The sequence below is a fragment of the Rattus norvegicus genome, chromosome 1 (assembly GCF_021556685.1).
Source record: "Rattus norvegicus strain SHRSP/BbbUtx chromosome 1, alternate assembly SHRSP_T2T, whole genome shotgun sequence".
NCBI lineage: Eukaryota > Metazoa > Chordata > Mammalia > Rodentia > Muridae > Rattus > Rattus norvegicus.
In genome coordinates this window covers 42,491,771-42,506,685 of record NC_141534.1, presented here as the reverse complement: position 1 = coordinate 42,506,685, position 14,915 = coordinate 42,491,771, and the positions used below count along the sequence as shown (strand labels likewise).

At 41.8% G+C, this 14,915-nt stretch overlaps 1 protein-coding gene across 1 annotated transcript in view; it reads right to left on the bottom strand.

The window, feature by feature from the left end:
• Positions 1–14,915, bottom strand: part of Mthfd1l (methylenetetrahydrofolate dehydrogenase (NADP+ dependent) 1-like) — a 188,855-nt gene that overhangs the window by 126,967 nt on the left and 46,973 nt on the right. Inside the window, 1 exon segment of the mRNA NM_001108462.2 lies at positions 8,791–8,964. Coding sequence (NP_001101932.2) covers positions 8,791–8,964 — 174 coding nt within the window.

The window sequence follows — 14,915 nt, the reverse complement described above, 5'->3', positions numbered from 1 at the left end:
TGTCAGACTCTGTGTCTCCCTCCCAGGACTTCTAACTGATGGGAACTAGAGATAACCCAGTGATTATAGCAACTGTGATAAACACCAAGTTGGGGAAATGGGGCAGGCACCGTATTAAGAGCATGCACGATGAGGCTTCACTTGCTTTGGAACATCAAGAGAAGCTTCCTCCAGACCTGACATGTAAGCTGGGACATGACCACCAGAAAAGTATTTACCTAGCCGAAAGGCACAGTGAGCTGAAGACAAGGCACTGCTCTCTATGCCCTCATCTGCCTTAGTGGGTTTTCCTACAGATGGAAATTGTGGCTATAGTCAACAGTTCAAAGGACCGAAGGGGCAAGCAAGATGACCCTGGGGAGAGCAAGCTCAGCAAGAATAAAGGTAAGGCTAGAGACACTGGGTGAGTTTTCCTTTAGGAAACAGGCGGAAGAGACCAAAAGAAGTCAGACAGAAACATGGAGAAGGAAACAGGTCATGACATAGCTCAGAAGGAGGCAAGAAAGACAGAATACACTGGAGAGATGAAGAGCCACCCAGGATTGAAGAAAGATGAGGACAAAGAAGCGCTGGTGAACTTAGTGAGGAGGCAGCCGCTGCTAACCACTACCTAGCAGAGAGATGGATGAACCAATTATGTACTACTTGAAGAACTAAGCCGGAAATGCCCAGGTCACAGGAAGAGGGCTTATCAGGCCCCCCTGCTACTGTCTAAATAGCACAGCATTGAGTGGAGTCAAAGTGAAAACTGCAACACAAGGCCCCGAGCTGACCTCATACTTCTGTAGACACAATAGTAATAAGAGCGGCAAGGAGCACGCAGAGCCACCATCTTGCAGAAGGTGCGCATGCACCTAAAGATGCTGCAAGGGATAAGCACTGTGCTTTATGTCACATGGGGGATTCCATTTCTCTCCCAAGGGTATGCTGGCAGAGCTGAAAGAGACAAGCCCAGCGATGACCTCAAGCTTCAGCCATCTATCCAATTCTTAATTGGAAACACAGGACTACTCAGCTTACTGCCAACGAATACAATACAGGAAAAGCACAAAGTAGGAAGTATTTATTGGAAGCAATAAAAGGAGGGCTACAATACAATTCTAGTTTGCTCTATCTCTGTATTTGATATCAAAACTGGGTTTAATTCTTTCCCCATATCCTTAGCTCAGAGCGCAAAGCATCAAGTCTCAAAAGGAATAACTCCAAGCTAAGTTTTCTTTTCTGCCTCCGTGAAGCTATTTTCTTTTTTTTTAATGGGAATGAGAGTGTGAGTTTTTCTCAATGGCTCCAAACTCCTGTGGCCAGACTGAATCTACAACGTTTATCACGTGATTCTTTTTTTATGACCTTTCAGATGACATTATAATAAGAATTCTGACATGTCCGTTGCTAAGGGGAAGAAAAGTGGCCATACTTCCTGCATTGCTGTCTCTTGTCCCGGGCACCCGTGAACAACAAAAATCACCTGACATTACCATGAAGCCTTTTCTTATATTTTTGGTTGGGAGCCTAGCCTTTAAAGGCTGAGCCATCTCTCCAGCCCAAACCTTTTCTTATGATAAGTACTGCTCACTGTGAATGACCAAGTTGTTTGGTGGCAACTGGAAAGAAGTTTATTTGAAAGTCAAAGGGATTTCTTAAGCAGAGACAGGAGGTTAAGATTTGAGGCACATTTAAAAACTTGAATTTTGTCAAACAATATCAAACAGGGCACCACCAGCCTTGTATTGCTTGGCCATGAACTCCAAAGTTACATGCGCAAACATGCAAAAAATATAAATCACTCACCCCAGGTACCTTTATGATTTGGAAGGTTTTTAAAGGCCTTTACTATCTGACAATAAATGTGACAGCTCATTTGCTTGTGATTCCCATTACAGCTGACTGAGGGGAAGAGTTCAAAGGCTCTGTTGGTACTAGTTTCTCCTAATGACCCATGTCCTTTTCTGCCATTAGTACAACTTAAAACAAAACAAAACAAAACAAAGCCTCACAGATGTTCACATGGCTACTTAAGGGAGAAAGGGAAACTCTTACAAAGTCAGCACAGTTATTTCTAAATTGCAACACACAAATTTAAATCAGGTATTTGGCACTCTAAAAGGAAAACAAGACTTAGGCGATGGATCTTTTTTCCCTCCAGTGAAAATTCAGTCTATATTCACAGAGCAGCTTGGACTTTTAAAAACTACTCTGTCCGATGAATTCACAGAAATTCTAGAATCTTCTACAGGGCCCAAGGCACACTCAAAAGGCCAGGAGCTATAACCCATGTTAAGTCCTTACACAAAATTCCTTTTCACTAGTGTAACTGGGAAAATACGTAAAACTCAAGAGCCCCTAAGAATCGAAGAATCTTCTGGCATATTTCCCTGGGCAATTCCCAATAATTTTAGTTTTGTCAGGCAAAACAAATACAGCCGCATGTAGGTATAAACAGCATGCTATGTGTAGCTGAGAGACATGATTTCCAGAGAAGATGAAACCCTACAGTCTGAAGAACAGCTTAAAAAGGGTGTATGTGTTAATCTGTTCTGTGTTTGAGTTATCAACAACTAAAAAAATAAAACCTTCACTCTTTCATATACCCCAGTGTAGCCTCTTCTAACCCACATTTACACTTCCTTCAAATGTATGGCAATTTAGGTTTTTTGAAAAATTCCCTGGATATCTAAATTTTCTAAAGCATGGGAGAATGTTTACATTATAGGGTTTGGAGAAAAGGGCAGGACACAAACAATATTTATAGCTCGATCCTTAAGTATAAACAGGGTGGGTACAAAGGTAAAATCCTGGGAGGAAACAGAAAAGAAATCTACTTCTGAGTAATGAGATAAGTTATTTCCTTCTGACTTTCCTTTATGCTGCATTTTACGCAATAAGCCAATATTATTTTCAGAATAAAAAGAGACTTTCAAAAAGGGGGAAATAGTTTTTCTCTAAACTGAGGGGTCATTTATATTTTTTAAAAAAGCAGTAGTGCATGTAATAGTTGATAATCACTTTCCTCTGGCTTTTCATCTGACTTGAAGTAAAAGGGGGAGAGGGGTGACTTTTATGTTAAATTTAGTTTTTATTTTTTAGATTATAACTGTGTCTGATGTCCGTCAACCAGCTGCCAAAACTATGTAACACATCGACATTGTAAATACATTGTATTTAAAGGAGAAGTAATTCACTGAGACTCACTATGCAGCTGTGGCTGGCCTGGGACTCACTGTGTGGAGCAGGCTGGCCTTAAGCTTCCACTCTATCGCATCTGTCTCCCAAGTGCTAGGACTAAAGGCGTGCCCCACACCTGGCTCCTGAATTTGTTTATTCTTAGAGAATACAATGTAGATTTATGCCAGGGATACTTTGAGCTCAACATTATCATTTCACTGCTTGCTTTTTGCTGTGTTGTGTGGTTTTTCAATAGAGGAGAAAGGAAGACCACTTTACTTGTGGCTTAGTTTCAGAAAAAGAACAATTGCTCTTCTGCTGCTTAATCTGCTCTTGAGGACTCAAAGTTTAGCCTTTAGTTGTATTTACAAGGTATTTACAGATAGGCTACACATAATTGTGCCAGCAAGGGGCTAGTGTGGAGCAATATTTTAATGAGTAGGGACTGAAGTGAATGTGCCGTCAGCCATGCTGGCCAGCAGTCTCTAGCACAGGGTCTGCCTTTCTTCTCTCTCTCTTTTTTCTTTGAGATAGGATTTCTCTGTGTAGTCCTGGTTGTCCTGGAACTTACTCAGAGATCTGCCTGCCTCTGTAGTCCAAGTGCTGGACTAAAGGTGCATACTACCAAGCATGGCTTAACACAGGGCTTCTTAATGCTATTTTTGTTGTGAATTCATTCAACCAAGACATTTTTGTACAATCTTATGTTTAAAAGATAGGTATGCAATTCAAACATTAATAATAAATTATAAATTTAAAACTTAATTCTTTGGAATATATAAGTTTACTATTTAATAAAAAGAAAAGCAAATTAGCATACTATGATGGATGTGCAAATTTTTTATATGAGAATTAAACCATGGATGAATATTTAATACTACAGAACACAAAGCATCTTTAATATTTTTCAGAGTTGAAAGACATTTAATAACCATCAATGATCAAATGCTACTTTGCATAAATGTCATACAAAAAACCTGGTAGAAGTGTATTTAGGGCCATTGTGGAAACTGAGGGAAAGTCTGGTCTAATTCTCAAAATCTAATGACTGTTCTTAAATGAAATTCAAGTTAGCAACTCACATAGCAATTTTAAAAATCAAACCCTCTAATATAATACAACCTAAAGATACACCAACTCGATACTTACAAGCTAAAATGTTGGGAAGAAAGTATTGAATATCAAAAGTCTTCTTTCCCCAGTCATTCAACCAGCATATTTCTATCAGAACATTAAATTCTGTATACATAGCTAAAAGTGTGAGTGTGAGCTCATATGTTTCAGGAATTTTAATTGGTGTCGTGTGGTGTGATGGTGTGCCCAGCACAGATGTCGCACATTCAAGACACATGATGAGTAAGGGTATACACTGCCAAGGACATGTCAGGTATATTATGTGCTTTGTGCTGAATTAATTTCTAATGGCTATGCATTCAAAATTCCTTTACTTTTGTCCTTTTTTAAAAAACTACATTTGGAGACATGACTCCAGACTTAAGATGTAGCATGTGGCCAGAGGCCAGGCCTTAATGGTTTAACTCCCACGTAGGGAACTTGATAACGATATCATCATAGCTTTTGTTTAAGACATGTCAACTCTGTTCTTAGCTCAAGGCAGGGCCATGTCCAGATCTGGGCTTTATTTCTAAACTAGACAAGCCCCAGATGGAGAATATCGCCACCACTTCATGAAAAAAAAAATGCTTCATGAATCTTCCTTTATTATCAGATGACACATTTCTCCTGAGATCCTTGGATCTTATCCTAAAGGTTCTGGAGATTAAACCCAAGGCCTCACACATGCTAGGCCAGGGCTCTATAACTGTGGGACAACTCCTGTCCCCCGTCTTCTGAACTGAACCATGGTGAGAAAGCTCAGTGAAACCCGCCAAGACTACCGAAATCCCAGGGAAGGGAGGCAAATCCATGTATTAAGCAGATACATTTTAAAAGGGTGCATGTGCTTCTTTAGGGAGACCATCTACTTCAGTGGTCATTTTTAGCATACAAGTAGCAACTTGGTATATCTTTAGGTTGCATTGTGTTAAGAGTGATTTTTAAAATTGTTATTTGAGTTGCTAATGAGTTTCACTTAAAAACAGTCATTAGATTTTGTGGATCACAACAGAATTTCCATCAATTTCTGAAATGGCCCTAAATATGCTTCTGCCTCTTTTTTTTTTTTACATGACATTTATGCAAAGTGGCATTTGACCATTGACGACCATATACACTGCAGGTACACATCTCCTTTCCCAGCTCTAGGATGCTCTGAAATATCTAAGTGTCCAAACATGTGCTTGCTCATTGCAAGCTTGCATCAAGCATGCTTGCCTAAAAGCAACCTTGAGTAGAAGACGCTCCAAACTGAGATGGAGGAGCAAGACATGACTGTGTCCTTCCTGCCACTTCTCTCGGTGGTAGGGTCTACAGGGTACCTGAGGCTAGGACCGACATCTCTATGCCCAGGTGTAAGAATTTAAGGGTTGGGCTCTCAGGTTAGAAAGGAACCTGTGGGGATGCAAACTCTGGCAGCCTGAGCCGCCTCACTTAATCAGAAGACAATGAGGGGCTACGGCAAATTATTTGGAAAAAGGAAATCTGTATGGACCAAGACTTCTTTGTCCTTACTCCCTAAACAAGATAGTATAATAAATATTTGCATAGCCCTTACACTGTATTAACTCCTGGAAGCAATCTAGTGATGGCTTAATGTTTATAATAGGTTATACGTAAATTATATACAAACACTACGACATTTTATGGGAGGGATGTGAACTTTAGACTTCCTTGCTTCTAGCCACCTGGAACTAATCCCCTGGCAGAGGGTAAAGGTTGATTACAACTTATTTCCCCTCTGGAGAATCCAGAAGATTCTGGAGAATCTTCCAACAGGGGCGAAGACACAGATATGGAATCCAAGGTTATTAATTTTAGCAGTTTACAGTGACCCCAAACTTGGAAACAGTGGAAACGTGTATCATTCCAATTGCAGAGCATCCTTGACACATTCTCAGGCCATCTTCCTGTTTCAATCTACTAGAAGAGTGGTTTGTAACCTCACTAAAGCTGCGGCCCTTTAACACTGTTCCTCATGTTGTGAGGACCCCCAACCATAAAATTACTTTTGTGGCTACTTCATAACTCTAATTTTCCTACTATTATGAATGTACTTTAAATATCTGTTTTCTAATAGTCTTAGGTGACCCCATGAAGGGGTTGTTTGACTCCCAAAGGGGCCTTGACACCCAGGTTGAGAATGGGTGTACTAGAATTAGTGACACTCTTTACTAGTAATTGCGAGCCGTCATTAATACGTGTTCTCCATTGGAAACAATGGAGCTCAGAGGCAATGGAAAGATGTGTCACATGCATTTAGGAACCTCAGATGTAAACACTGGGATGTTTGTCATGGGGCTCTGAGAAGAGAAATGTGCATGAGCTCACTGCTAGAAGTGAGCCATGGAACACATATGGTATGACATCATTTGAGGAAGGGCCTATCAGTGTGAACACTATCCTGACCCGAGAAACTGTTCCCTCTGGACGGGGGAAATTGTGATATTTTATTCTCTTGTTTATTTTCAGTAATTTTTTTAAAAAAGAAGACTGCATTATTTTTATAACTGTCTCAGTTTGCTTTCTATTGCTATGATAAAACCCCACGACCTGAAGCAATTTGGGGAGGAAAGGATTACTTCATCTTACAGCTCTCAGGCACACCCCATCACCGAGGAAGCAGGGCAGGAACTCAAGCAGGAACCTCAAAACAGGAAGTGAACCAAAGACCATGGAGAAATGCTGCTTACTGGTTTTCCCACCATCTTGTTACACAGTCTAGGATTACGTGGCTCAGAGTTGGTACCCCTTACAGTAGGCTAGACCCTTCCACATCAATCATTCATCCAGAAAATGCCCCATAGGCTTGCCTATAGGCCAGTGTGATGGGGGCATTTTCTCAATTGAGGATTCCCTCTTCCCAGAGGACCCTAGCTTGTGTCAAGTTGACAAAAACAAACAAAACCCAAAAAAACGAACATCCCCCCCACAGAATCCCCAAACCAACAAAACCAACCAACAACACCCCCTAAAACCAACCAACCAACCAACCAACCAACCAACTCAACCAGGACAACCAACAACATGAAAACAAAAAGCGATCACACGGACAACTATGTTAATCTAAATTAACTAGGAGTCAAGTCTGCAGCTAAGAAATGTCTCTGCCTGATAAATGGATTTTGTGATTCAAGCCTCACCATTATCTAACTATCTATCTATCTATCTATCTATCTATCTATCTATCTATCTATCTATCATCCATCCACCTATCCATCCACCCACCCACCCATCCATCCACCCACATATCCATCCATCCATCCATCCACCCATCCATCCATCTATCCATCCACCTATCCATCCATCCATCCACCCACACATCCATCAATCCATCCATCCATCCATCCATCCATCCATCCATCCATCCATCCATCCATCCACCTATCCATCCAACTACCCATCCATCCATCCATCCATCCATCCACCCACTCACCCACCCACCCATCCATCCATCCATCCATCCACTCACCCACCCACCCATTTATCCACCTACCTATCATTTGCGACAGTCAATGGCAAGACTAGATGTGTGTTGAGGTTTCTAATGGCAGAATAGTTCAAATCTTTGACTGAGTAGTTCAGCTAGCAAATATGTTTTTAAAAAACAGAAAAGAAAACAACAAAGCCCTCCCCTTTTCATAAAGAGTACCAATTTGCTTTTCATGTAATAGTCAATACAACTGAAAATGGCCCAACCTTAGTTTGAAACATAATGAGGTTTTGTAGGTCCACGTAGGACAATGAACTACCAAGGACATTACCAAGAGAAGGTACATTTCACAAAAATATCTTAAATTGAAGGTAGAGTACAAAATGACATGTTCCTCAAGCACTTACTCAGTTCAAAATAATGTGCTTCTAATTGTTATTTTAATCATGGAAAACGGAATTTAAATGCTTAGGACAGCTGGTTCTGGTCACACATGCCTGTAATCCTAGCATTTAAGAGTTAGAGGCAGGGGGATGAAGAATTCAAGGGCATCCCAGGCTACTTAATATGACTTGGTGTGAGGGGGACTGAACCTCGGGTAGTAATACTGAATAAAGTAGAAGAACAAAGCACCAGGGGCTGAGAGGGTAGCTCTGTGGTACAGCACTTGCTTGGCATACAGGAAGTCCTAAGTGTACTCTCCAGCACCATCAAAAGAAGCCACCCCAACTCCTGTTTTGGCTGGTGATGCAGTTCAGTGGTAGACACCTTGCCTGTTGCGTGCCAGACTCTGGGTGTGAGCCCCAGCATCACAAGTTAAAAAGTAACTTTAAAAGTAGAACAGCAAAATTAATAGCTTGTTACTCTATGCACAATACAGAGGTCAATTCGCTCAGCCATGGGTGTTGAGGAGACTTACCTCACAGCACATGGAGGCTTGTCAGTCGAGACGAAAAAGGAAGGACAAGGTCAAAACTGAGAGTGCAATATACTTAATTAAGGGATATATATGGACAGAGGTAAAATGGAAGACAGTTCTAGAAACATGTCTTCTCAGTAGAGTCAATGTGAAGTCTTACCCAGCAACCAAGACGTATTTTCCATCTGTTTGATCCTTTAACCTCTCCAGCAGGGACAAGCGGACTTTGGCCTTGCTCTTGCCGTAGATTTCAATTTCATCTGCAAGCAATCCTATCTCCTTGGCAAGGACATCCACCGCTTTTGGAGTCTGTCCTCGTGAGATCTCAATATCACTGGAGGGAGAGAAAAGAAGCGTGACGGAGGCAGTTGCCTCAGCTTAGGTGGTCGGAGCTCCAGGGAAAAGCATTCGCACACCCCGCCAACCATTAAATCAACCCAACTGCTTTGTGGTCCCTTTTCCCAGGCAGAATTAAACACAACTGCTAACAATTAAGATGCATGAGAAAGTGACTTTCCCCCCTTTTCTTTGTGAGATATTATTACAAAAACACCAAGACCCTAGAACGGCGTCAGGCACAGAGTTAACACCCATGTCACACGCAGAGGCCAATTGTGTTCTTCATGCTGTGGCTATGGCAAACTCATTACGGGGCACGCGGTTCTGTGAGGGAGGGGAGGATAGAATGGCTACTTCGCGATGCTTTCTCAACCGGCTAGCCAAAGTATCTTGGCTATTCAGAGATATGGAAATGCTATTTTGTTTCATCTCCATCCAGACTTTCTCTCTCTCCCATTTCCAGTCCAAAAATAATATTGCAGAGTATTTTATTAATTATGTAATGGCCCGTGAAAGGATGCAGTACCCGAAACTCAATCTCAGACTGAAAAAAAGTCAGGACCTTCATTTGGAGGATGACTGGGCATCAGACTTGACTGAGGTGAGCACACGGTTGTTGTTATTACAGGGGCTCTCAGCACCCATATGTGTACAGTGGACCACCCAGAGAACACTGCCGTGGCCAACATGCCCAGATATCTCTATGATTTGGGGCCAGCCTGTTCTTTTATCCCACTAAACACCTGCCTGAGAGGGAGAACTGAAGACACACTTATTCCTAGAGCCTTGAGCATTGCATGAGAGAGGACAATGACCCTGGGACACACAACAGTCTTTGAAGATGGCAGGAAACCACCCCAACTGCTAAAGGCAGAAATGTTTTCTGTTGCTACTGCTGACAACCTGCTCAACCCCAATACAACTCTACAATTCTCTTCAGACCAGAGGACCAGGGCAGTCTGACTTTGGAATTCTCTCCTGCTTGGAGGAGAAAGTGATGCTTCAGGCCAGTGTAGCCTAAACTCTGAGCTTCCTGTAGGGTACTCCCTACCCAGGTCACCATCATAGCTCTCTATTTCTCTTCTCACCTACCCTTAGCTTCTAGAATTTTGTTTTATCTCGTCTTGCTGGCTACAGTGTCTCAGTTAGGGTTTCTATTGCTGTGACAAAATCCCATGACCAAAGAGCAAGTTGGGAAGCAAGTTCCAGATCATAATCCATCATTGGGGAAAGTCAGGGCAGGAATCTGGAGGCAGGAGCTGATGCAGAGGCCATGGAGGGATGCTGCTTACTGGCTTGCTTCCCCTGGCTTGCTCAGCCTACGTTATAGAACCCAGGACCACCAGCCCAGGGATGGCATCACCCACCATGGGCTGGGCTCTCCCCCATTGATCACTAATTGAGAAAATGTCCTATTGCTGGATCTCATGGAAGCATTTCCTCAACTGAGGCTCTTTCCCCTCTGATGACTCTAACTTATGTCAAATTGACAGGCAAAACCAGTCAGTACACTATAGTTTTTCTCCTGTTTCTCTCAGTTGATCATTCTTGAAGAATGCTTAAATCTTAATCTTGGGGATGTTTTTCTTGTTTCTCCCTTTTATTAGCTTAGCCACAGTGACATCTATTTTGACTTTTGTTTAGTTGAGATGGGAACCTGGTTGGTTCTAAAACCCTCAGTTCTCCTGCCTCATTATCTTGAGAGGACTGAGTTAGCCAGCACCGAGCTGACTCCATGACAGGCTGCAAACTGGTAGTTTGGTAGACTAGGCCAAAGTTTCATTTTCCCAGAAATGAAACCCCAGTCCAGGAACCCAGGGTCAGTCAACCACAGCCTCAGGCAGCCAATCTGAGGACACCTTGTCATCTTGTTTGAAGCAAGAATAGGTAAATAGAACAAGTGAGCAACCCCCTGGGAAGTCGCCAGAACCTAACCAATTGTAGAATCAGTCAGACCCCCTAGAGATAGAGCTGACCAACAAGGTAAAGAGCACACATCCCTCCCCGGAATTCCCTTAATTGGCAATAAAAGCTAGGTCTGTGAGTGCAACTGTGGTCTCCATTCCTGAATGGGGAAACTCCTGCCTGCATGCAGGTTTGTTTTCCTGAATAATCATTCTTTGCGTTTGCATACTATTTGATTCTTGGACCCCAACAGTCTTATATGCTGGGATTATAGGTTCTTTTTGACTTTTTAGTGATTTATAAACTATACAGTCTGCCTTCCTTTCCTCTGTGGCTATAGAAATCACAATTGGCTAAATAAAGTATCCCTCCCTAAATAGAAGATTTTGGTACAAAATCTGATAAAAATCAATCAATCAATCAATCAATCAATCAATCTATCTATCTGCCTACCTATTATCTGTGTATCTATTTGTCCGTCTGTCTGTCTATCATTATTATTACCACCCTCCAAGTACACTGTATTTGTATGCAGGTAAAAAGCAACAAAACGAAGAAGATATTTTACAAAATTGATTGTACTGATAGGGATAAGATTAAAGAATAGCATTCCTTCTTGGATTTTGTGTTAATGCTTCAAAGCAAGCAGGTCTATGATACACAGTCTATTGTGAAAGTGAAAACAATTTCATGGATGTGCTGAAACAGTAATCAGTGACTGAACAAGGAGAAAGAGGTTTCTGAAAAGGAACTGTTAGTTGGGCACAGTCACCCTTGCCTGTGGTTCTAGTACTTAGGAGGCAGAGGTAGGAGAGTTACTGTGAATTTGAGATCACCTGACCTACTTAGGAAAGATTAGGCTTACACAGAAAGACTTGTCTCTCCTCGCTATCCCTAACCCCCGAAGAGTTAGTAGCCAAGTGAAACACTCACCCGGTTACTGTAGGTTTTATCTATTTAATACTCAGTATTACCCCATCTTTGCTGGAATGGAATGACCTGGGGCTCTGACATTGTACACCTGGATAAGGCTGTGTGGCCAACTCATTGGGATGAAGCAGGTCGCAATGACCCTGGCTCATATGTGGTATCACACCAATTATTCTAAATCACATATTAAGGTTATATCTGTATTTCCAAATTACTCAGATAGAATCGGTAACTTAGATTCATTAAGATGCTGGAGGAAAAGCCCATTCCGATCACCACAAGAAAGCTGAATGCAGCTTCCATGTGATGGCCCTTGGCATATCTGGTCATTTTCCTAACACTAGAAAAATACCTGCCTTTAGCACTAAGTTGCTCCGTATTCTGGGCGTCACTAACCTCGTCAACACTTTCCAAATGCTGCATGACACATATTCGTCAGACATAAAGGCACTGCTTTTCACATGACGAAGGAAAGAAATCGATATGTGTCCATTTAATAATAGGACACGCCACTGAGACAAAACAAAATGCGGAGAGACTATGGTGAATGTTTCACCAGGATATAATCGGGGGGACTTGTGAAAATGACACCTCAATTTGACGATTAAAGAAAATTATCTATGACCAAAATTCAAATACTGGCGTTGGTAACGTAGCTCAGTTACTTCATGCTCGCTTGGCATGCAGGAAGTCCTGGACTTCATCTCTGGCACCCAAGCACTGCATAAAACCAGGTGGTACACACATAGAGTCCCAGTATTTGGGGTTCAGAGGCAAGGGGATCAGGAGTTCACAGCATCCTTGGCTACAACAGTGAGTTCAAGATCAGCCCATGTTGCAGATAAAGAAAAACTCAAGCCCTGTGGCCCAGACACCGCCAGAATCTGAAGGGACCAGATAAACAGTTCTCTGCACCCAAATCCCATGGGAGAGAGAGCTAAACCTTCAGAGAGGCAGAAACGCTTGGGAAGCCGGAAGAGACTACACTCTGCACACATTACTGACTCCAGAGGAAAACACCAAACGCCATCTGGGACCCTGGTGCATGGGGGCTCCCGGAAAGGGCAGCGCAGGTCCTCCTGGTTGCTGCCCCCGCGGAGAGCTCATAAGCAACACGAGCAAACTTGAGCCTCCGGACAACAGGTAAGACCAACTTTTCTGCTCCAAGTGACCTGGCTGGTGAACTCAGGACACGGGCCCATAGGAACAGCTGAAGACCTGTAGACAGGAAAAACTACACGCCCGAAACCAGAACACTCTGTTCCCATAACTGGCTGAAAGAAAACAGGAAAACAGGTCTACAGCACTCCTGACACACAGGCCTATAGGACAGTCCAGCCACTGTCAGATAGCAGAACAAAGTAACATCAGAGATAATCTGATGGCGAGAGGAAAGCGCAGGAACCCAAGCAACAGAAACAAAGACTACATGACATCATCGGAGCCCACTTCTCCCACCAAAGCAAACACTGAATATTCAACCACACCAGAAAAGCAAGATCTAGATTTAAAATCATATTTGATCATGATGCTGGAGGACTTCAAGAAAGATGTGAAGAACTCCCTTAGAGAAACGCAGGAAAACATAAATAAACAAGTAGAAGCCTATAGAGAGGAATCACAAAAGTCCCTGAAAGAATTCCAGGAAAACACAATCAAACAGTTGAAGGAATTAAAAATGGAAATAGAAGAAATGAAGAAAGAACACAGGGAAACAACCCTGGATATAGAAAACCAAAGGAAGAGACAAGGAGCCCGCAGATACAAGCATCACCAACAGAATACAAGAGATAGAAGAGAGAATATCAGGAGCAGAAGATTCCATAAAAATCATCGACACAACTGTCAAAGATAATGTAAAATGGAAAAAGATACTGGTCCAAAACATACAGGAAATCCAGGACTCAATGAGAAGATCAAACCTAAGGATAATAGGTATAGAAGAGAGTGAAGACTCCCAGCTCAAAGGACCAGTAAATATCTTCAACAAAATCATAGAAGAAAACTTCCCTAACCTAAAAAAAGAGATGCCCATAAGCATACAAGAAGCCTACAGAACCCCAAATAGATTGGACCAGAAAAGAAACTCCTCCCGTCACATACTAGTCAAAACACCGAATGCACAAAATAAAGAAAGAATATAAAAAGCAGTAAGGGAAAAAGGTCAAGTAACATATAAAGGCAGACCTATCAGAATCACACCAGACTTCTTGCCAGAGACTATGAAAGCCAGAAGATCCTGGACAGATGTCATACAGACAGACCCTAAGAGAACACAAATGCCATCCCAGGTTACTGTATCCTGTAAAACTCTCAATTAACATAGAGGGAGAAACCAAGATATTCCATGACAAAACCAAATTTCAAAATATCTTTCTACAAATCCAGCGCTACAAAGGATAATAAGGAGCCCAACATAAGGAGCAAGCTACACCCTAGAAAAAACAAGAAACTAATTGTTTTGGCAACAAAACAAAGAGAAGAAAAGCACACAAACATAACTTCACATCCAAATATGAATATAACAGGAAGCAATAATCACTATTCCTTAATATCTCTCAACATCAATGGTCTCAACTCCCCAATAAAAAGACATAGATTAACAAACTGGATACACAATGAGGACCCTGCATTCTGCTGCCTACAGGAAACACACCTCAGAGACAAAGACAGACACTACCTCAGAGTGAAAGGCTGGAAAACAACTTTTCAAGCAAATGGTCTGAAGAAGCAAGCTGGAGTAGCCATTCTAATATCAAATAAAATCAATTTTCAACTAAAAGTCATCAAAAAAGATAAGGAAGGACACTTCATATTCATCAAAGGAAAAATCCACCAAGATGAACTCTCAATCCTAAATATCTATGCTCCAAATACAAGGGCACCTACTTACGTAAAAGAAACCTTACTAAAGCTCAAAACACACATTGCACCTCACACAATAATAGTAGGAGATTTCAACACCCCACTCTCATCAATGGACAGGTCATGGAAACAGAAATTAAACAGAGACGTAGACAGACTAAGAGAAGTCATGAGCCAAATGGACTTAACAGATATTTATAGAACATTCTATCCTAAAGCAAAATGATATACATTCTTCTCAGCTCC